The sequence below is a fragment of the Cuculus canorus genome, chromosome 17, assembly GCF_017976375.1.
Source record: "Cuculus canorus isolate bCucCan1 chromosome 17, bCucCan1.pri, whole genome shotgun sequence".
NCBI classification, from domain to species: domain Eukaryota; kingdom Metazoa; phylum Chordata; class Aves; order Cuculiformes; family Cuculidae; genus Cuculus; species Cuculus canorus.
This window is the reverse complement of record NC_071417.1, coordinates 3,651,922-3,675,459: the sequence shown is the minus strand read 5'-3', so window position 1 is coordinate 3,675,459 and position 23,538 is coordinate 3,651,922. Positions and strand designations below refer to the sequence as shown.

The following is a 23,538-nucleotide window of genomic DNA, read 5'->3' as shown; positions in this document are numbered from 1 at the left end:
AGTGGGATGAGGAGGAAATAATTCTTAATGGGAAAATTTATTCCTTGCAAAGGTGGCAGATGAAGGAAAGAATACATCATTATTTAAGAGAATGAATTAGCTTAAGCAATAATAAGAAGAATAAGAAGAGTCAAATCTTGGCCAGCTTGCAGTTAGAAAGAATGTGATTGTAATAGGAGTTTAGCTTGTTCACTAGTTGAAAACAGGAACAAATCAAGGATTGAAAGGACAGTCCCCCAGCAGGAACAAAGGAGAGACCTGAGCTCACCAAGAGGACACAGTGAGAAAGCAAATAAGATAAAGACCATCAGAGGCTTCTGAAGAGCAAAGAAACTGTGATGTGCATACAAGAGTGGGTGACAAACTATGATAATAAGTTCCTGGAAAAACAACTGACATGTAACATGTTTCTGGGAATCTATGTGTTTAACCAGTCTAAAAGTCATGTAACCAGTCTCAATAGATGGACACATTAGGTGGGTTACCCCCTGTGTCCCCTGGCACAGTTTATTAAAAGAATACATGCTTAATAATCAAATTGGCATTGATTATTGAGTTTGGCTTTTCAAGGCATCACAGACATCATCCAGAAGCCCACGTTCGTCGAGGGGCAGGACAGCAGAGGACATGGATGGCTGCAGTGACAGTGAAAATGTGGGCAAGTAAACTCCCCAACTCATTTTGGAGTTCTAGAAAGCAAGCACCCTTTATCAGGGCTGGGCAACACGAGAGAACAAGCTCCTTCGATCATGTGCCACAAGACAAGAGCTGGGGACAGAACTGATGCTGTGGACAGGCTGGAGAAGTGGGCCTGTGAGAACCTCATGAGGTTCAACAATGCCAAGCACAAGGTCCTACACCTGGGTTGGGGCAATCCTCGGTTTCAATACAGGATAGGGGATGATGTGTTTGAGAACAGCCCTGAGGAGAAGGACTTGGGGTGCTGGGGATGAGAAGCTCGATGCGAGCCAGCAACATGTGCTCACATCCCAGAAACCAACCGTGTCCTGGGCTGCATCCATAGCAGAGTGGCCAGCAGGGCGAGGGAGGGGACTCTGCCCCTCTGTTTCTCTCTTGTGAGACCTCATCTGGAGTATTGTGTCCAGTTCTGGGATCCTCAATGTAAAAAGGAGATGGAGCTGTTGGAATGGGTCCAGAGGAGGCTACAAAGAAGATCCGAGGGCTGGAGCACCTTCCATATGAGGACAGGCTGAGAGAGTTGGGGTTGTTCAGCCTGGAGGAGAGGAGGCTCTGAGGAGACCTTGTAGCGACCTTCCAGTACCTGAAGGGGCTACAAGAAAGCTGTGGAGGGGCTGTACACAAAGCTTCTCGGGATAGGATGAGGGGGAATGGGTATAAACTGGAGAGGGGCAGATTTAGACTGGACATAAGGAGGAATTTCTTCCCCATGAGGGTGGTAAGTCCCTGGCCCAGGTTGTCCAGGGAAGCTGTGGCTGCCCCATCCCTGGAGGTGTTCCAGGCCAGGTTGGATGGGCCTTGGGCAGCCTGAGCCAGTGGGAGGTTTCCCTGTCCATGACAGGGGGTGGAACTGGATGGGCTTTGAGGTCCCTTCCAACCCAAACCATTTGATGATTCTATGGTTCTTTTAATAAACGGCACCGGGGTACACAGAGGGTAACCCACCTAATGTGTCCCACTATTGAGACTGGTTACATGACTTTTATATTGGTTAAACATACACATCAATATAGATACCCAGAAACATGTTATGTATACATTGTTTTTCACCCACTCTTGTATGCACATCAGATTTTCTTTGTGTCTTCAGAATCCTCTGATGATCCTTATCTCACCTCCTCCCTCACTGTGTCTCTGGGTGAGCTCAGGTCTGTCCTTTGCTCCTGTTGGGGGATTGTCCCTTCAATCCTTGATTTGTCCCTTGTTTCAACTAGTAAAGAAGCTAAATTGCTGTTACAATGTCATTCTTTTTATCTGCAAGCCAGTCAAGATTTGATTCTTATTATTGCTTAAGCTAATTAATTCCTTTAACAATGACTGATTCCCTCCTTCAGAATATATGGTTGGACTTGATGATCTAAGGGTTTTGTTTTTCCAACCTAGTGATTCTATGGTTCTATGCTATTTCGCACTTGCATGCATGTGGATATATTTTCCCCGAAAACCTTATGCATATTCTATTAAAGACACAGCGGTCCCAGGCAGATGAGAGATAATGCGTGTGGAAAAACACTATTTGGAAAAAGACGCTATTAAAAAAGGCAAGCACTCAGAGGGACATTCTGTGTAACATTCAAATAATAGTTACTTGGGTGAGCTCAACTTCGCTTTTGCTTAAAGCAAAGATATTCCAGTGTTTGCAATAGTAACGTCTCCTATTAGAGAGGCTGTTCGGGGCTCTTCGGGGCTGTTCGGGGCTCTTCGAGGCTGTTCGGGGCTCTTTGGAACTCTTCGGGGCTCTTCGGGGCTCCTCGGAACTCTTCGGAGCTCTTCGGGGCTCTTCGGAACTCTTCGGCACTCTTCGGCAGCGCTCGGGCTGCGGGAGCCAATCAGGGCAGAGCGCGCGTTCCCGCCTCCCGGCGCCAGCGCGTGCCGGGCCGAGGCGAGCGGGCTGAGGGGCCAGCGCGTGGGGCGGCGCGGGCGCTTCTTTTAGGCTGCGGGAGCGGCTGCCGGGCCTCAGGTGCGACCGACTCGCGTGGAGCCCGCCGTGCCTTGCTGAGGTGGGAGCAGAGCCCCTCGGGGCTGAGGTAGCGCCGAGGGCCCGGCGGCGGAGCGGGGCCGCCTCCCGTGGCGGAGGAGGCGAGGCCAGGCCGCGCCAAGGGAAGGATTTTGGGGTTGGGGGGGCTGGTTTGCATCGTCGGGGGGCCGGGGGTGGTGAGGGTTGGCCTGTGCTTTGGGTGAATAGAGAAGGGAGCTGGTCTGGGTGGAAGGAAGGAGTAAATCATTATGTTAAGGGAATGGAATAGCTTAAGTAATGATAAGAATAATTGTTATTAAAAGAATACCAGCTTAGTGATCAAATTGGCGTTGATTATTGAGTTTGGCTTTTCACAGCGTCGCAGGCATCACCCATATAATCACCCAAGAATAATAAGAATCAAATCTTGGCCGGGTTGCAATTAGAAAGCATGAATTCGTAACAGCAGTTTAGCTTGTTTACTGGTTAAAATAAGGAACAAATCAAGGATTGAAAGGACAGTCCCCCAACAGGAGCAAAGGACAGACCTGAGCTCACCCAGAGGACACAATGAAGAAGGAGATGAAATAAAAGACTATCAGAGGCTTCTGGAGACACAAAGAAACTGTGATGTGCGTACAAGAGTGGGTGAAAACAATGAGCATGTAACATGTTTCCAGGAATCTGTATGGATATGTATGTTTAGCCAGTATAAAGGTCATGTAGCCAGTCCAGTAGTTAGGACATGTTAGGTTGATTTCCACCTGTGTGACCTTGCGCCATTTATTAAAAGAATCATAGAACTTAGAAAGGACAGCTGCAGGAACAAAGGACAGGCCTGAGCTCACCAAGAGGACACAGTGAGGAAGGAGATGAGATAATGGCCATCACGGGCTTCTGAAAATAAAAAGAAATGATATATGATGTCCATACAAAAGTGGGTGATAAACTGTGATAATAAGTTCCCAGAAAAGCAGTGGGCACGTAATACGTTTCTGGGAATTTATACGTATGTGTGACCAGTATTTCCCAGAATCTGATATATATGTTTAACTGCTATAAAAGTCATGTAACCAGTCTCAATAGTTGGACACATTAGGTGGGTTACCTTCTGTGTACCCCAACGCCATTTATTAAAAGAATACCTCTTTAATAATCAAATTGGTATTGATTGTTGAGTTTGGCTTTTTCATGGCATGGGGATCGAGGCTCGAGTGAAGCTCGGTGGTAACAAGTCTAATGGGATTTCTTCACAGCTTCACAATTTGTAATGGGCTGTGCCATTCAGTTTAAACTTGACTAAAAGAAGCTGTAACACCCTCACGCCACCTGTTGTGGCTGTGTTACTGTGGCGATCCAAGAGTTTGCAGAGGAGGCTGTAGTTTACTGGATCAGTTGAGATTAAACAAGGGCAAATGCAGTAGTGTTGGTTGTATTTATTGGAATAAGGATGGGGAAGGGGAAGAATTAACACTAATCATGAGAATGGTTTGTTTTAGAGGAGAAGATGACAGGAAGAGCTAGAGCCAGAGCGAGAGCAAGACCTCCAGGGCAGCAAACTGCTGTTCCTGCTGTAGAAGCTGTACCTGTAAGTTCGTTCCCTTTTTAGTTAGCATAGCTGGGCTCTGAAATATCATAGCTCAGCTGCTTTCTGTTTTAATATCCAGTGTATATGTTAGGTGATATAATTGTGTATGTTTATATTGTCAGGTATATTGTTATATTAATTCCTTTTTATTAAGGAAATTTTTCTGTGCTTGCAAACGAGTCTTCTGTCATAATAGAGCTAATGGAAGTGGGTAGGTGTTTTCATAGTCTACTTTGTCCACTGTCATAACCTGCAGAGAAGCAGAATGTATTAGGCTGCTGCTGCAGCTGATGCATATCTGGGCAGAAGATGGGTCCGGCAGGTGTTCTGGCCTGTTACTGTTGTTTATAATTTTAATATCAAGGACTTTCTATCTCTGCTTTTGAACTAATGTATAGAATTTGTTTTCTGTATATATGCTCTGTTCAAGCTATAGCTTGAAAATGGCTGATACCTCTTTATTTAAAGGCATTGCCTCGTACATGAAGATTTTTTTAAAGCAAGTCCTCAAATTTGTCAGCTATTAATAATCATTTTTCACTTGAGATTGTGATTAGATTGAAGGAGTGTTCCTGGTCCGACTCTTGCCAGCATCAGATGGGTTTAAATTGTGCTAGAAAGTAGTACGCAGTTCTGTTTCTCAAACAGTGAGATGCGTCTTGCAGCAGCAGTAGTGTTGATGCATCTCTTGAAGCTGGAGCAGAATTTATAAACCTAAGAGATCCGATTGCTTCAAATGTGGTCTCCTTGACTTGAATAGAGTTGTTAGCAGAAGTCAGGAGGTGATATCAGTTGAATGGGTTGCCCATAAAGATTGTACAGTCTGCATCGTTGGGCATGGGATGAATCTCTGAACAACCTGATCAGACCTCATGTTTGACCTTGCTTTGAGCAGGAGATTGGGCTAGAGACCTCCTGAGGTTTCTTCCAGCCTGAATTATCTTGCGATTCTATGAGTGTCAGGATTGTTGAAAACCTCCTTTCCCACATGCATACACAGAACCTTATCCCAGCATAATCTTTTCCTTGAGTTTATGATTTGGAGCTCTTCTCTGCCCCTTTAACGGATGGGAAAGGAATGTAGTCAGCTCAGTATAGTGGGGATTAATGCTTAGCTGTTGGATGTGTCGGTGTGACATCGCAGCTTCCCTCAGGAGCAAGGATGGAGTATAGGTGAGGGAGGCAAAGCAGAATGGACTTTTCCTGAACTAGTGTTATGAATACTACAGGGAGCATGAAAATTGTGATAATATGCTGTTACTGAGATAGTACTGGACTTTGATAATTTTCACAGGTACTCTTCAGGGTTGTGTGCATCTTAGCCGTAGTGAGTATTTACAGACATCTTAAAAGGTTTACTTTTGACACGTTATAATGCATAAAAATAATGGAGAGTACAAGAACAGAGACCTGCTTAGTTACTGATCTTGCATTCAGTATCAAAACATGCGTATGGGAATCACAAGACATGTAATGGGCTTTGAGAGCAAAGGAGTAGAGGAACTCCAGGAATGGATCATTGGCAGGTTGTGTGACCGTGGTTCAGGAGCTGCTGTGTTGGTTCAGGAGTTGTGTGACCCCCGCTGCTGTGCTCTAGGACAAGACAGAGCCAGTCTGGCTCTCTAGCTCAGGTTTCATGATCATCCTTGATAGTTTCATGATATCTTTGATAGCAAGTCTCTTGGTTACTTGCACTTAAAGTAGAAAACTTGATTGCTCCTGGAGGGACTAATGCCTGTGGGGCAGACTGCACTCCAATAACATTAAACTGATTTGTGGGATTGCTCGTAGCCAAAGGTCGTGTGTTTTACCTGTTCCAGACATGACACTTCTTAATATTATTTATTCATTAGACACTACAATTAAAAAAACTTTTTTTATGAGATAAGCAGTCAACTAATTGAAGTTTCAGAAGGGTTGTTTGAAATGAGAAGTCTGGAAATTTTAGTTAGAGCTTGGAAAGATTATTTGCATTTACTACTAGGTAAATGAATATTAGCATACAAAAAAAAAAAAAATCCTGAACCTTGTTATTTTGGAGTTTGAAGTAGAGAGTAATAACTGTTATTTAATATAGGAAAAAAGATTTAACCTTACGTTACTGTTTCACTTGGGCATTTGAGTACTCTGTACTTGGTTAGTTACTTTGTTTTGCTGTACTCTTGGAAGTACACTGTTTCTTGGTTGCAGTTGGAAAAGTTGTTCCAAACTATCGCAGGTTCAACAGACTTTGCCAAGTCAGCCGCCTGGCCGGTGGCAACCTCAGCCGCCATGTGTTCCTCCGGCAGCATCAAGAGAACCTGCTGGGCGACAGAGGGGAACTCCAAGTGCTTCACAAGGCCAGAGCGACAGAAGGCCAGAAGGTCAGAAAGCATTAAAAAGTTCATTGCCCACAGGATTTCTAAATTTTATTTTCAAAATGAGATTTATTACTTAGATCTGGAAAAGTTCACTGTACATAACCTTGTGATGGTAGTACAGTTATTCTAAGGTGCAGTATAAATGAACCAGGAATTTTGAAAGCTACTTTAAGTGTTCCATTTGTACTGTCTCTTCTATCAAAATATCTTAAAAAAAAAAAACCAAAAAACAAAAACTAATTGGAAAGCAGTTGGCTCAATTAGCTGTGTGAATACCAGTAGTAGATTTTATTTTGATATTTCATTGTTTTTCTTTAATCTTAATAAGGAATTAAACTTCCTTACCTGTTTCGCATCATGATTTATTTAAACATTTCAGTGGTAGCTGGAGTTGAAATGAAAGATCTGTCTTCCCTGTATTTGCAGAAGAGATTATTGATTTGAAGGGTTTGCTTTTTTTTTTTGTTTCATCTTGCTAGTGAGCTGTTCTATTTGCTTAGTAGTTAACTGTCTGTAAATCTTAGGAAGCTAATATACATTACCTGAATGCTACCTCAAAATTAATTTACTACGTAGCAAAAGCTGAAACTTAACATTTTATGATTTCTCTTATTTTTTGTATATATATATATATATGATTTTGAAAGTTGAATTGTGTTTAATTTGTGTTTGTATATAGAACTTGATTGTAATTCTTCCTCAAATTTCAAAACAATAGGATTACAGCTTTCTGCAGGAATGCAGGCATTGTCTTTAGCAGAAAGGGGTGGACTCCGCAGAGATTTCCATGACCTCGGGGTGAATACTCGGCAAACCATAGAACACGTTCAAGAATCAAAAACTGGTATGTTCACATTAGACTGTAGACATATAAGCAAGTTGAAATGAAGAAGGGTTTTGCTGTTTTCGCTTTTAGCGTCCCTTAGAAAACAAAACAAAACAAAAAAATCTCTATTGTGTGCTAGACAAAGATACAGGTTACTCCCGATATCTGGAGAACAGTAAGATGACGTCTGATGGCAAAATGCTTCAGGCAAAAGTTGTGTAGCATTTAAAAGTGCAACTATTTAGACATCAGTAATGATCCCAGTAGTTTTCTGATGTCCACTTCTTTAAGCAGGACTCTTCAGAACTGTAGGTTTGGTTCTAGCAGTTCCTGTTTGTAAAACATTGACCTACCTAAATTCATGAAGATCTCCTAAAGTGTGATTTGAGACCTTCTTAGGAAACTTATTGGTTTAAATAAAAGGTGGTGTACTTCTTACCTTCAGGTGAAACCATTATATGAAAAGAAGTAAAAGGCAGGCTGTCATGATACCTTCTTACTAGAATGCAGTTGTTCAACAGTTCAGGTTCAATGCTGATAATAGTTCTGTATTGCAAGTGACTTTGCTTAATGGAATGATAACTAGAGCATGCCACAGGCCCAGGAATGGTTGCGCTTAGTTCTGCTCAAGTCTCTCAAGTGGTAGAGTTGGTTTTCCTTTTTCACCCAGGTTTCCTACATAGAGTGATGCTGATGCTAGATTATCAATCACTGTACTTTGTAGGCAGCTATGTTGCTGGTCTTTTGCTTTCTGTTTATAGCTTTGTAGAGTTTTCTAGTATAATGGACCTGCTTTATATGTGGTAGGATTTTTATTTTTTTTTTCATCTGGGATGTTGTATTTCAGATGGGAAAAAACTGATAACAAAAACAAACTGAAGTGGATGATCTATAGTTGTCTGCAATGTATTTTTTTATTAGATTTGTCTTTAAAAGAATTTTAAATGAGGCATGAAAAAGTAGGAAGAAATACTTTGATCTATAGCTAGTTCTTACTGTTGTAGTTTTTTTTGTTTGTTTGAAAGATCTTGAAATACTAGAAGAAATGTCGTCTTGTCACGTATGAATGGAAGTGTGGTTATCTCTGCTGATGGATACTCTGCTAATTTTTGTTCTGTCTTTGATTCGTGTAAAGAAAAATTAATTTATCCACAAAGGAAGTTTGGTGGAAATTAGTACTCTCCTAGTACTAATCCTTTGTGAGACAAGTTACTGATCTAAATGCTTACCTCATTTGCTGTGAGATTTTTCCTGACAACTGAAGGAATTATAAAAAGCTCTAATGAATGGGCGAGTGTCTATGATAACATTGTGCCTGTGTGAGCATTTCCTATAGCATATTCATAGAATCGTAGAGGGTGCACTCAATCTCGCTGTCAGTATCATTGGTGAAGATATTAGACAGCACTGGTCCCAGCACAGACCCCTGAGAGACACCACTTGTCAAAGATCTCCATCTGGACATTGAGCTGTTGACTGCTGCTCTCTGAATATGACCGTTCAACCGATTTCTTATCCACTGAACAGTCCACCCATCAAATCCACAGCCCTCCAATTTAGAGGGATGTTGTATGGGACTGTGTCAAAGCTTTTACAGAATTCTAGACAGATCACATCCATTGTTTTTTCCATGTCCACTGCTGTGATTACCCTGTCATAGTAAGCCACTAGGTTGGTCAGACAGGATTTTCCTTGGAGAAGCCATGCTGACTGCCACTAATCGCCTCCCCATCCTCTATGTGCATTAGCATAGCTTCTTGGAGAATCTGTTCCATGATCTTCCCAGGCACAGAGGTGAAGCTGATAAGTCTGTAGTTCCCAGAGTCATCTTTTCTACCATTTTAAAAATGGGGACAATGTTACCCTTCTTCCAGTCATCAGGGACTTCTCCTAACTGCCATGGCTTTTCAAATACCATAAAGACTGGCTTGGCAACCACATCAGCCAGTTCCCTCAGGACTCTGGGATGCATCTCATCAGGTCCTGCAGACTTATATATGTTTGGGATTCCTCAAGTGGTTATTGAGCTGGAACAGTTCCAGACACAACTGACCTCTAGCCTTTGTCTGAATGCCTTAGTTTTTCAAAATTGCTCAAAGCTGTTGAATTACTGTGAACTGGTGGAATTTTCAAAGTACTAAGATGTTTGCCTCTCACTTCAGGTTCTTCAGGTTCTATGATAAAACTAACTGCAAATTACTTCCGTTTGACGTCTCGACCCCAGTGGGCTTTGTATCAGTACCATGTTGCCTATAATCCTGAGATGGAAGCACGCCGTCTTCGATCAGCTTTGCTCTTTCAGCATGAAGAGCTACTTGGAAAGACACATGCATTTGATGGAGCAATACTATTCTTACCAAAAAAACTAGTGAATAAGGTGCGATATGAGAATGCTGTTTTTTTTTTTTATTGACTTGGGTGTTATGATGCTGCTTACTTCATACTGGCCTGGGTGAAGTTAGAGAATTTGTCCCATGAGCAACATTTAGTTGGATTAAATATATTAGTATGAGTTAATTTGCTTGTGTAGAGAAATTTGGTAATAAACTTCTGGTTCTAATACTTAAGTTCTGCAGGCTAGAATAATGCTCTGCACAGAAGTGGATAGTACAGGCCATATTTTCCCTTTAGCTTTCTTTCTGCTTATATCTTTTCATAATTTCTGTGGTTTAACATCCAACATATTGAAAGGATGGATGTGTTGGGTGTATGTGGCGAGGCTTTGGTAGCTGGGAGGGTTTGGGATGGCCCCTGTGGGAAGAAGTTAGAACCTGCCCTGTGCTGTACCCAGCCATTTGCAGCTCTCTTTAACACAGACCACAGCTGAGTCCGTCAGCAAAGTTGACGGCAGCCTTGTGTATATAAATGGAGAGGGAAATGCCAGAGCAGAAGAAAAATCTGAGAAAAAGGGAGCAACAGAAGGAAGATGCCATGTGCTCATGGTAGCCCCTGTTTCCTCTATACCTTGTACCACTCACTGCCTTACTGAAAGGAGTGAGCGTAATCAATGGTTTTAACAAAGTGAGGCAGAGGGATCTGGAGTGAAGTCGAGCCTGGAGAAGGGAGAGTGCGAAGATGTTTTCACCATATGTCTTAATGTTTTTCTTTGCCTCCCAGTAAATGTATATTAATTGGCAGTATAATAAGATTATTGCCTTAAGTTGAGCGTTTTTCCCACAATGGTAGTTGGTAAGTGATCTCTATCTTCATCTGGAGTTCAGCTGCTTTGGAAACAACCTCCATTCTACTCCATTATGAAGGAAGCATTTTTACCCAAATGAAAGAAGCATTTTAGGTTGTAGTTTACAATCCTAGTAGGAATTCAAATTCCTGTTTCAGCTAAGTCTTCATTTATTCCTTAGAATTTTAAAGTACAAGTTCAATTCAGTATTAATGAGCAAAGTCCAGATACAACTATGTTTGCCTCTAGTTTTCTTAAGCTAACTTCACTTTCTCAGGTTACTCAGCTGTTTAGCAGAACTCGAAATGGAGAGGATGTGAAGATAACAATCACATTGACAAATGAGTTGCCACCTACTTCACCTACATGTCTGCAGTTTTACAACATCATTTTTAGAAGGTTTGCTATCCAAGTTATGTCTTTATAAGAAGTTGTTCTAAAAATATCTGACTTAATTTTTTTCCTTTTGAAGAATGGACTACAAACCAGTATTAGAAATGTGAATTTTTAAAGCTTTGTAGTTGCTGTTGCTATGTGGCCAACCATACCTGGTAACGTTTTGGATTGCAGTTATATGCATGTTTCTGACATGTTGGTTTGGAATGAGTTTATACCTTTTCCATGAGCAAGCAGATTCACACTGGAGTGCTAACTCTTGCAAGCAGTTAGTCCTGTCTCTGCCCTCCTTTTTTGTCTGTCCATTTGCCTCTTCAAGCAAATAGTAGTGCAGGACCTGGAACTGTCAAATTGCATTTTTACTGCATTCTTCTGCTTCACCTTGGTACCTGGACTACCTGGTTCATCTGAAATTTAGCTTGTTTAGAGTGCTGATTCCAACTGGTTGGTGAAGGGTTGGGTTGTATGTGAACTTTTTCTCAACTGATTAATACTAATTGTCATTAATAAAATTCCTTGGTCTTTCTAAATTGAATTTAATGAAAAGTTCAAATTTGTGATTGTTTTATCCAGCCAGATGACCAAAAAATTAGGTTGTGCAGAGGCATGGGACCATGCGTAGTTTGATAAACTGAATAATAATGGTAAATGACATCCATTTTTTAATTTCTAGGCTTTTGAAGATGTTGAATTTGCAGCAGATTGGACGTAATTATTACAACCCCAGTGACCCAATCACAATCCCTCATCACAGGTTTGGCAAAAAGATATTCATGTTTAAGAGGGCTGCAGGGAGAAAAGATGATATTTTGATAGTGCTGTGATGGCTTATCTTGTTACAAAACTATAAATTTAGAAACTAGTATTCCTGGGAAGCATGAGACCTCATTACCCTAGTTTCTTCTGTGTGTAAGATCTCCTTATTCCTTATTAGTGTTTGTTCTGCTATTACGTTTTACTCTGACGTCAGAGACCTCTGTAAAACTGAGATCTCCAAATACTTCAATTCTAAAGTGCAATACTATTCAGCCTTTATTCTGAAGGCTATTTAATCTGCTTTGTAAATTCATATCTGTCCCTACCGGCTGGATGGGTACGGACAATGTGACTAGCTTCTGGCTAGTACTAGGACTATTGTACAAGTTAGTAAAATGGAATTTGACGGGGGTCCCATCAGATGACTGTGGTGTACTCCTTGCTGTTAACTTAGCCTACGTAACTTGGTTGGTGTGAGAACCTGGACAGTGTTCTACTACATAAACTGTTGGTCTTTTTCTCTTTAAAACCTCTTGAATACTCATTTGCTTTGCATGCAAGAAATTTGAGACTAATAGTGTGAAGTGGATTTCTCAGGTTTTGAGGCATCCTTTCCTCCAGTTTAATTGAATGACAAAGCAATATAAATAATACTTTTTTTATCTTAAGTTGACTAAGGATACTGGCATGTAAAATATTTTTGTTAACTTTCAAGAGCTTTTTTATATTTGGATAATGGTTTCTTTGTATCTTGAATACTTTCTAGTCTCTGGGAAAGTGGACAGAAATAACTCAAAGGGTGAGAATAGAGATGCTTTAAAGCACATTAAGATTCTCTATGTTCTTTTCAACAGGTTGACGATTTGGCCAGGCTTCACAAGCTCTATCCTCCAGTACGAGGAAAGCATTATGTTATGTACAGATGTGAGCCATAAGGTTCTTCGCAGTGAAACAGTGTTGGATTTTATGTACAATCTGTATCACCAGGTTGATGAACAAAGATATAAAGATACCTGTGCTAAAGAGCTGATAGGTTTGATTGTTCTTACAAAGTAAGTCTCCTTAGACTCCTGTCATCTTAGAGATCTATTTATTTATTTTTTTGGATGTTCAATGACCTGAAGTATACAATGAAACATGAGGAAGCATGAAATTATCATTGTCGAAGTAGCATACTAATTGAGGTGGCAGTATTTACAAAAGCAGAAAGTACATACTGGATTAGTTTTGTTTTCATTTCGTTTTAGTACAATTTAGCTTTTAGTAGATTCAGTAACCTATTAAAATTGAAAAAAAAATGTAGTCACTGATGCTGATGACAGCAAAACTATCAACTTAGATGAGTATTGCTATTAACTTTTTCATCCTGCAGTTCTATTTCTTTTCTCTTTGAGTTAAGGTTTTAAAAAAACAAAACCAGTGGAATTGTTTCTTTAGGTACAATAACAGAACGTACAGAGTTGATGGCATTGACTGGGATGCCAGTCCACAGTGTACTTTTAGAAGAGCAGACGGTTCTGAGATCAGCTACGTGGACTACTACAAAAGGGTATGGATTTATGATTCATAGTTTTCTTTTAATAGAATTTAATTTTTAATGGATATCGTGTAATCTGAGAGCAGCAAGTAATTTAGGCAGCGTGATTCGGTATGAGTAGTCCATCCTACTTAGTAGCCAGTCAAGCAAAAATGCCAGGAGGCCTGCATGGACGAACAAGATGCTCCTGGGTAAACAAAAAAGGAGACATACAGAAGGTGCAAGCAGGGGCAGGTAATCTGGGAGGGATATGGAGACATTGTCCTAACAGGCAAGAATGAGATTAGGAAAGCCAAAGCCCAAATAGAATTGGATCTGGCTAGGAGTGTTGTTTAACTGTCAGCTTGTGTCCCTTTTTAGTTGTTGGTGTAGGTTTTGGTTTGTTTTCCCCCCTCCATCCCCCAAACTGAATTAATGATTGCCAGACAGACCAACTCTTGCCAGATGCAAGGAAATGTGAAGTCTGGAAACTACATTTGGAATCTTCTTTGATTCTTGTGGTATCTTTAATTAAATTATTCTTTAGGGCAGAAATATCCATTATTGCGCTGGAATGAGCATCCTAATCTGGAGTTAGATACTCTGGGTGATACTCCCTCAGGCAAGGCAGAAGCATTGTTTCTGTTGTCTCTTTTTATTGTTGTCTCAGTAGTTTGATGGCACCAATAGAGAGAATAGTGCTTCACTGTTGGGCCTCTTCTGACAAAACCAGTTCCTCTCCAGTTAGATGTGCTAATTGCTGGTTGTTTTGGTTTTGTTTGGATAAAGAAAAAGATTTATTTTCTAAAGTGAACATTATTATTAAGATAACTGAGTGTTTGTTATGAATAAACTAACATAATGGTATGTATTTCCAATACAGCAATATAATCAAGAAATTACTGACTTGAACCAGCCTGTCTTGATCAGTGAGTCGAAGAGGAAGAGAGGAACTATAATGCCAGGACCTGTGGTTCTAATTCCAGAGCTGTGCTTCCTAACAGGTTTTGGTTTTCCACATTAAAGCTTTTTTTATCTGTCAAACCATAACACCTACTGAAACTGGTATTTTGACAGCAGCCTCTTGCCAAGTTAAGTAGGATTGTTTTGTTTGTATAAATGTGAGTTTGGAAAAAAGTTTTGTAGCTAAAAGATTTGAAATTTACATGAGGCTGAAGAGTTTGAGGGCTTTTGGTGTCACATAGTTTTTATCTGCAATGTTCAACATTGGCCCACTGATAACTTGTGGAGTTTTTTGGTAGTAGAACTGCTGCTGAAGAAGAGAAATTTACTACGAATTGATAATTTGTTAAGATATGTAAACATGTGTTTTCCTCTGAGATACTTACTTTGTGCTACCAGTCCTTGTCCATCTCAGCACTGTTTTGTTTTGCTTTGGAAATATGAATAGAGCTGCATGTCTTGTGTGGTTTCCTCTCCAGTGCAAAAATCCGGATTTTTTTTTTTTTCTCTACAAGGATGGGAGTGTATATAAAGAGAGCCATTGCAAACGTTGATTACCACTGACACTGCTTTAACTGTGCATGCACTGTAGACATGTAATTTGCATGGCTTGCAAGTTTACTTTTCCTAGTCTTAGTCTAGCTACTACTCAGAAAAAGATTTTGCTGTTAACAGGATTAACGGAAAGGATGCGTAATGATTTTAATATGATGAAAGACTTGTCTTCTCATACACGACTGCCACCTGAGCAAAGGCAACACGAAATTGGAAGACTTATTGACTACATCCAAAAGTATGGTACCTTCATGTCTTCTGTACTTTTTTTGTCTTAAAAATTTGTATGATAAGCTGCTTTTTTGCAACAAAACTTTGGAAATCTGCTGGTTTTAGAACAGAAAAGTCTCAAGAACAAATTTATTTGTTTTCATTTCACTCTTGTTCTTAAACAGAGATGACGGCGTTCAGAAGGAACTCAGAGACTGGGGTTTAAGCTTTGATTCTAATTTATTTTCCTTTACGGGAAGAGTTGCTCAAGCAGAAAAGATCCTTCAATCAGGAAGTGTGGTAAATAAAACAACTTCTAAACTCTTCCAGATCTCTCACTCGCGAACAAGTTCTTAAGGAGGGAAATGCCACTTGTTGGTTTATAAATGAAGGATTATGAGTGAAAATGTTACACGCAAGTCTTTGATCAAACAGGAGATGTACAAACTTCTTAAATTGTTGACAAGTTCCATTTAGAAACCCCTGAAGATTTTTCTGGTTTGCATTACAATAGTGTCTTCCTTATGAAGTAGTCCCTCTGTGTAAAGGAAGTAACCTCATATACGCAAAGTAGGAGACTAGAGATGTTTCTTCCAAGTAGTTTCCATTTATTAAAATACTAAGGCTTTCAAATGAAAAGCTACCAATTATGTTATTTCAGTAGACAGAATACATTGTGTATCTGCTCACTCAAAGGTGGGGTGACTTTTCAGTATAAATAACTTAGATTTCAATGAAATCATAGATTTGCTGTATATATTTGCTCTGTAGTAGAGCCCTTCTTTGTTTGAATGAATGCTAGATGGAAAAGCATGTTTTACAGTATCTTGATTCTTCTTATTGAAAAGATCTGGTATCTTCTCTGTAATAATACCTTTCTTTTTCTCAAGCAGTTACCTTATTAAAGAAAAATGGGGTGAAAATAAGCCATTATACAAGCAACTGTATTTTTGTAGGACAAAACCTGTGCAGCAAAGGGTGACAACTTATCTGGGCTAAAAATCCTAAGTATCTCAGCATAATTATAAATGAAACATTTGAAGAGTGTAAGATTCTTTGAAATGGGTTGATAAGGCTTATTTTAAATTAAAGACAATAATGAACAGGTGAAAACAAAGGCATTTGTTCTAGGTAAAAGGGTTACAATGTATTCCTGAAGTGTAACAGGAAGTAGTTGTGGTATAGCTTGTTTGCTAGGGTGTTGATTTCTTTTTTTTATCTCTTGTTTACAGGTTGAATACAATCCTCAGTTTGCTGATTGGACAAAGGAAATCAGAGGAGCTCCCTTAATTTGTGCAAAGCCTCTGGACAACTGGTTATTGATATACCCACGTCGCAATCATGATACTGCTGGTGTATTACTTCAAAGTCTGTCTAAAGTCACACCACCTATGGGAATCAGAATGAACAGGGCAACCATGTAGGTATCTTTAGAAAGCTGATGAAAAAATCATTTTACACTTACTAAGGTATATCTGTTAGCATGCTTCAGCTGTTAAACTAGATAGATAGTATAGTATGTCCCAATAGGGACTTCTGTGATATTTTTAATAAAACAAAGTTGCTTCCACTACGCAAATTGTTCAGCTTTCTGTGGTGACTTATTTTCTTACTCATGCTTTTGTGTGAGAGTTTTCACTGGGGGTTAAAGCATGCCAAAATCAAACAGTGTTCAGACAAAGTCATTGAGCAAAATCTTCTCAAGTGGAGCTATATTTAATACAGGAAGGAATATGTCTTTTCCTGATGGCTTTGGCCATATCTTCCTTTTGAATACCTGTGCTTGTTTTTGGCTTTGAATTTTATTGCTCTTGCAAGCCTAAGTTGGGGATTGATTCCTTTTAGTCTCGAAATGGTGTGAATATTGTATGTTTATTAATAGTTATAATTGTGACACTTCATATGGTACCGATGCATAATGAGCATTTGGTTTTGCTGAAGTTTCAATAGCTGTTTTTCTTTGTAAACGTTTTTTCTCTTCTTTTTCAGGATTGAAGTAGATGACAAAACAGAAGCTTATATAAGGGTTTTACAGCAAGCTGTTACCCCTGACACAAACATAGTATGTATTTGAATCCCTAATTTCAGATCATGTTATTTTTTTCTAATTGGTGTTTTAGGACTCATTCTCAGATACAGAACTCTTGGCTCCTGAGTAGGTACTACATATCTACTTGTGCTCTTGTTCAAACTCCAGACTGAGTGACTGTCTGGCAAAGACCCTTTGTACTTGACTTCAAACTATAGACCCTGAAGCTTTCCAGGTGTTTCTTTCACTGTGGATACTTGAATGTTTCTCTTGAGCATTAAGAAGCTTTTCCTAAAGAACTACAACTGTTAGGCACATCTGAGAATACAGCTGCTTAATAACATTTCTTTTCTTTAAAGGTAGTTTGTGTGTTGTCTAGTTCCCGGAAGGATAAGTATGATGCTATCAAGAAATACTTATGTACTGATTGTCCTGTTCCAAGTCAATGTGTGATAAGTCGCACTTTAAGCAAGCCTCAGACTGCTCTGGCCATAGCGACAAAAATTGCCTTACAAATGAACTCTAAAATGGGTGGAGAACTTTGGAGTGTTGAGATCCCAGTAAGTACTTTTTTTTTTTTTTTTAAATAGGAACCATTTTCTTTATTGAGTCTTACTTAAAAAGCAAACTTATTTCATAAAAAAAATAAATAGTGAAATATTCTTTGTGTACTTTGTGTCTGTGGGAAGAGGCATGAAGTTAAATAGACCTAAAGAGACTATTTAGTTCAATAGTTTAGTACCCATTGTTCACTTAAGTGTCCTGAAACCATACAGCTTATGTTGTAATCTTGTTATACTGTAGGGTGGAGGTGACAGGTGCTTTGGCACATCTTCACGTACTAATACGTATTCTGTATTGATTCCTTTTAAGCTGAAACAAGTGATGATTGTGGGAATCGATTGTTACCATGACACTTTATTTGGAAAGCAGTCAATTGCAGGATTTGTTGCTAGCCTGAATCAAACAATGACACGGTAAGATTTGAATGCCAAAGGGGAAAATAATGATAAATCTTTATCTTCACCTTAATCAAAAAGTAAATCGAATGTGATGGGCCATCATGGAATTGTCCAAATTGATTTACTGTACATTGTTAATTAGAACTATATATTATGAACTATTTTTTCCACTGCATCCGTTAAGCAATGGGCTTGTCTTTCTTCCACAGTGCTTGGGAGGGGGCAGATGGTGGGGCTAGGGCTAGGATTAATAGAGGCCATCATGGTGCCAGGCTCTTCTTCCTTTTGAGTTGACTCTGTAGAATATTTTTGATTGAGAGGAATTGCACATGGCTGTAAGGTATTTGTTTACCCCAGGGACTTTGTGAGGAAAATATTTTCATAGTGTGCTCTTACTTGACTGCCTTCACCCACAAGACCCATAAAGACTGGGTGGTCATAGCTGTTTTAAAAAAACTTCATTGAAGTAAGCATGGAAAATGCTTTGCAAGTCATCTTTTATTTTGCTCTTGACAGGTGGTTTTCCCGCTGTGCTGTTCAAGGTCGAGGGCAAGAACTTGTGGATGGTCTTAAAGCCTGCTTGCAGTGTAAGGGAAAGTTTTCTGCTCTTTTTGAGTCAGACCTAAGGAATGGTATTTAAGTTTCCTCACAACATACCATCTCGGCTACCTTGAGGGGAGGCATTACGAATTTGCACTGAGATGAAAACAGATTAAAAACAAAGTTGTAAACATTGCTGAAAAGACTGACGACCTTAGGTTTCGAAACTTACTGCTGTTTTTCCAGTAATAAAAATCAATTTTTGTTTTGGAATGCATTGTCATTATAGCTAACAGCTTCTACTCTTTATTTATTTTAAGCTGCTCTAAGAGAGTGGTTCAAGTGGAATAAGTGTTTGCCCTCCCGTATTATTGTGTATCGTGACGGTGTAGGAGATGGACAACTACATACTCTGGTTAATTATGAAGTGCCTCAATTTCTGGATTGCTTGAAGAGTGTTGGTAAAGACTACGTGTAAGTTCATTTCCACCACTTCCTCTTGTTTTAATACGCTAAGAGAAATATACGATGGGATACAAAAAGTAGTTACAGGTGAAGATTGTGTTGTCTTTTCATCCTTGTCCTTACCTGAGCTCAGATAACTATTTTCTTATGATTGTTTACATGATTTTGAGATACTTAACTTGTAATAGGAAGTTACAAAAAAACTAAAGTTATGAACGATGTCCTATTTAATTTAAATCAGTGAATCTGAATACTTGTATGTGAAATTAATGCCCCAGAGTACTCTAAAATTGCTTTTAATTTGAAGCTGTAGACAGTCTGCTGAAATAATCTCAGTTTTTCAAGATTGTTTTGGTTATTCTTCTTTTATTTTCACTTGTTTTAGTCCAAGACTTACTGTCATAGTTGTGAAGAAACGAGTGAATACGAGACTCTTTGCGCAGGCTGGTGGAACACTCAGAAACCCGCCTCCTGGTACCATTGTTGATGGGGGGATCACCAGGCCAGAATGGTAAGTTAGTATAGAAGTAACAATTCTTCTGTTTTCTAGCAACCTGATAATACAGGAAATATATCAGGTATTAAATCGGCTGTGGGATCAGATAGAATACTTTCCACGCTTCTGTCTTTTTGAAAAGAAATCGTAGTGAATGTGAAAGAAATGGAGAAGTTTAAATTTTATTAATTCATTACTTGATGTTTCGTGGTTTCCGATATGCAGTATTTGTGTAAATCAGAGTGCTATATATGCTGTGTGTGTTTCACTTTTCATTGTTTCTTTTTTTAAATTTTTTTTTTTCTTGAAGTTTATTACTGAATGAGTGACTATTGATAGGATTGCCCAACTCTCCTTAACTGGAATGAAATTCTTTCTGGCTGTAGTTTTGACATTGTGCATAAGTGTTGTTACTCTGTAAGGGTGCATTGTATGAGTAAGTGTTGGAAGTATTCTTTGGGGCTGGGAAGTCAGTAGAGTAAGACTCAGGATTGCACAATTAGTGTGTAGGTAACACATGTACGCAGACCCCACTGACATAATTTGCCTGTCGTTAGTATTGAAGGTTTTTGCAAGTCATGCTCCATGAAACTCAGGTCAGTAAGCGCGAAATGCAGAGCTTGTTCAGTACATGATGAAACATTTGATTTTGGTCAAGGGATGCTGAAACACATAGGAAAGAATGCAGTCTTCTGATAGGTAGCTCTGCCATTCTTTTTTCGTATTTTACCAACTTGCTGCTGATGTCCCAAATGGTGTGGCAGGTGACAAACATCCAAATATGGCTTGGGGTGCTGGAGGAAATTGGTGCAGGGTACGCGTGCAGGGTGATTATCCACAGGAAAAATCTATATGATGAATGGCTAAGATCTTCGTGGTCTTGACCATGTAATAAAATTGTATTCCTCTAGATCTCCTGGCCTTTCAGAAATAAAGGAGACTGATTGTGACCAAAGCATAGACATACTTTTGGAGCTTACTTAATAGGCATAAAGTGACTGGAAGAAAATAAGTAAGACAAAGGTGTGAGGATTTGTGTTTTTCTAAGGAAAACAGTCCTTTCTGTTTCTGTCAGACATTTGGGTTTTGTTTCTTCTGTTACAGGTATGATTTCTTTATCGTGAGCCAGGCAGTGAGAAATGGTTGTGTTGCACCCACTCATTATAATGTAATTTATGACACTAGCAAGCTGAAACCAGACCATGTACAACGTTTAACCTACAAACTTTGCCACATGTACTATAACTGGTCGGTAAGTGTTTCCACTGAGAAATGATAATAATTTTCTGCTAAGGTTGTGCATCTGTGCAGTAACAACCCACAAGAGCATAGAAAAAGGTATCCTTAAAACACCCATGCAGATTCAGAAAGCTGCAAGTATGCCTCTTGTCCTAGAGCAGTGGCTTGAGAAGTAGACATTTTATAATTATGTGATCTCTCTGAAGTCTGAAGATTAAAGTAATCTGTATTCTTACTAGAAAATTCTTGATGTTTTGAGTATTACTCCCAAATTCTGTCAAAAGCAAAACTATTAAGAATTATTTCTTAAGTGCAGTAATACTTTTGTGTGGAAATGGAACAGTGTTCCTTCATTTCCTCTGAGGCTTCTTCTGTTGCATACCCAGGTCAGCATACAGTCAGCTCATGCCCGAGGTGTGCTTTTTGTCAGTTTAGCAATAATACTAATAAATATTTTTCATGATTTACCCACGTACCACTTTCTGTGAGATCCAGCATCAAATGTAAACCTGCTTTTGAAAATCTGCAAAAAAAAGGCGAATGGAACTGGGAAATTTTTCTATCTATTCTCTAAAGCATGTTTTTTTACTGTGTTCAGTGTATGTAATATTGTTTTCACAAATCTGCATAAAATACAGGGAATATAGATTTTACATGTATCCAAACTTTTTCATTCCAGGCCTGTCTCTGTTACAGTGAAAGTATGATTATTTAAATGACTTGAAAGTAATTCCTTTGTTTTTTTTTTTCTCCCTTCTGCAGGGTATTATCAGAGTACCTGCTCCTTGCCAATATGCTCATAAACTGGCTTTCCTTGTCGGTCAGAGTATTCATAGAGAACCAAGCCTGTTGCTTTCAGACAAACTTTACTATCTTTAAAGTTGAGTTACCAGGTGAAAAAAAAAAAAAAGTGTAGTTCCTTTCTAGGGAATGTAGAGTTGTCTGGGATTTTTTGTAGTTTAAATTGTTTTTTCTTGAGATGTGCAGGGGATAATGAGTATGTGCAGCTGTGGAACTTTTATTTTTGCTGTAGTGGGAAGAAGTTTGAGACAGCAGATCTGCATTTTAAATGGGTCTCTGCTTCCTATAAAAACTATGCAGTCTTTCATTGTTTTTAAATACTTTATTTACTTAAGCATTTCTAGGATTTCTCGAAAGATTACCATCAGTTTTCTTACTCGTATTTTGGGGAAGTCTTACAGGACACATAGTTATGCAGACCAAAATCCAGACTTCTGCTAGCACATTACACTTAAATTTTCCAAATGCAATTGTTGCTCCCTTGTTTTTCTTGGCTGTTAAAATGAGGACAATTTTTTCTTCTGAACTATTTCATATCTTAAAAAGAGGCTGTGGTTCTTGGTTATCAATGTTCTTGGTTATCGAGGCTTTATTGTAAGATTGCATACTGCTGCAAAAACTTCTGTAAGGGTTATTAATACTTGCCCTTGTAAGATATTTGCAGACCAACGAGCAACTGTCTCGTGATCCCTTGTCTCCCCAGGAGCAAAGGGAAGTGAAGTGGGACTTCATCAAAGTTAGCTGAGGAGGAAGCTCTGTGTACGCCAAAGTTTCAGCAATGGAAGTCAGAGGCAAAATAATTTCTGTATCTCATCCCAGATATAGGAACACCTATAATAATTACAGTAATTATCCAAGATTACAGTGACCACTGCAAAATGTGATGTCTTTGTCTAAGCTTGAATGCTGTGATAGGGGATTTTATGACTATGTAGTGTGAGCAAATGTTTAGGACAACTGCCAATTCCTGACTGCAATGAACTAAATTTCTTGGTTGACATTGTTTAACTGCATGGTTGTTTAAAGAGGAAGATAACTTCTGGAGAAGAATTATCAGTGCACTGAGGCGCTGAAAGTAGATAGTTCTACTATTTATGTTTGGGGTTTGTTTTCTTTTTTTTTGATTGTGCAGTTCCAAGTACTGGGAAATGCTTAGGCTGCGTTTTGTGTTGTACTCTTAAGGTCTTCATTGGTAGATGTTCAGCAGGAACAGCTTAATTTGTAAAGCACACAGGAGTTGTGTTAAGAATTTGATTTTGGATTCTTGCATTACCAGATGCAGAGTCAAACAAGTACATGTGGAAGAATTTGGATTAGTGCTGATATCTTTAACTCTTGCACTGTAAACTTTGTTCCTTTTCTTTGTGAGATTTAAATAAAGTTGTTGCTGTGATCTTTGCTTGTGTGACTGTGTTAGATGTATTTGCTTATAGTTCAAGAGGGGGCTATGGGTGTACTACTGTGTGACATAAGCTGCAGGAACTTTCTAACTATTTTTTGCCTCTGAAATTTAAACGAGCTTTTATTCTACAGTAAACTTCAGCAGCCAGCAACAGCTCTGAAAAATGAGTGCTCTATAACTTGAATTCAGTTCAGCTGTTTTTCTTTCTTAGGCTTGAAATTTGCAATGGAGAGGCATTGGGGGGGTCAGGCAAATATTTTAGTCTTCCTGATGTCATACAGGGGTAGCTTTCCCTATTCACTACTTCAGTACTAATTTCGTATTTCTTCCTCATTCCGTATCGCTTATTTATACCTGTCACGGCTATCATTCTGACCTGGTTTCTGTCATTTGAGTTAACAGAAAAGAAGGTTATGCAGCTGCTTTCTTAGTCCTAGAGAAAGGTAGGGAGTGGCCATTGTGGACTGTTCCTTCCCTCTTGAGGAGCGGCGTTTGAACACGCAGCGTGCACCATTACTGCATGCTTAATAGTCGCTTCCTGGGTCAGGATCTTGCCGGTCATGTCTGATCTTTAGTAAGGGAAGGAAGGCTAACAGA

At 39.3% G+C, this 23,538-nt stretch overlaps 1 protein-coding gene across 2 annotated transcripts; it reads left to right on the top strand.

Moving 5' to 3' along the window:
* Window positions 1-2,570: 2,570 nt before the first annotated feature.
* On the top strand, window positions 2,571-23,458 carry PIWIL1 (piwi like RNA-mediated gene silencing 1). 2 transcript variants are annotated; one of them, XM_054082803.1, is made up of 22 exons: window positions 2,571-2,699; window positions 3,190-3,288; window positions 4,156-4,244; window positions 6,463-6,607; window positions 7,323-7,448; window positions 9,593-9,807; window positions 10,889-11,010; window positions 11,681-11,761; window positions 12,618-12,815; window positions 13,201-13,312; window positions 14,163-14,283; window positions 14,918-15,035; window positions 15,193-15,307; window positions 16,240-16,427; window positions 16,997-17,069; window positions 17,396-17,596; window positions 17,910-18,013; window positions 18,515-18,585; window positions 18,859-19,012; window positions 19,389-19,514; window positions 20,604-20,751; window positions 21,501-23,458. In XM_054082803.1, the coding sequence occupies exons 3-22, from the start codon at window positions 4,164-4,166 to the stop codon at window positions 21,615-21,617; spliced, it is 2,616 nt and encodes an 871-aa protein (XP_053938778.1). In that variant the 5' UTR covers window positions 2,571-2,699; window positions 3,190-3,288; window positions 4,156-4,163; the 3' UTR covers window positions 21,618-23,458. The 2 variants fall into 2 exon arrangements, with proteins under 2 accessions (XP_053938778.1, XP_053938779.1); XM_054082804.1 differs by lacking the exon at window positions 3,190-3,288 and having other exon boundaries at window positions 2,593-2,659.
* The last annotated feature ends 80 nt before the right edge of the window (window positions 23,459-23,538 follow it).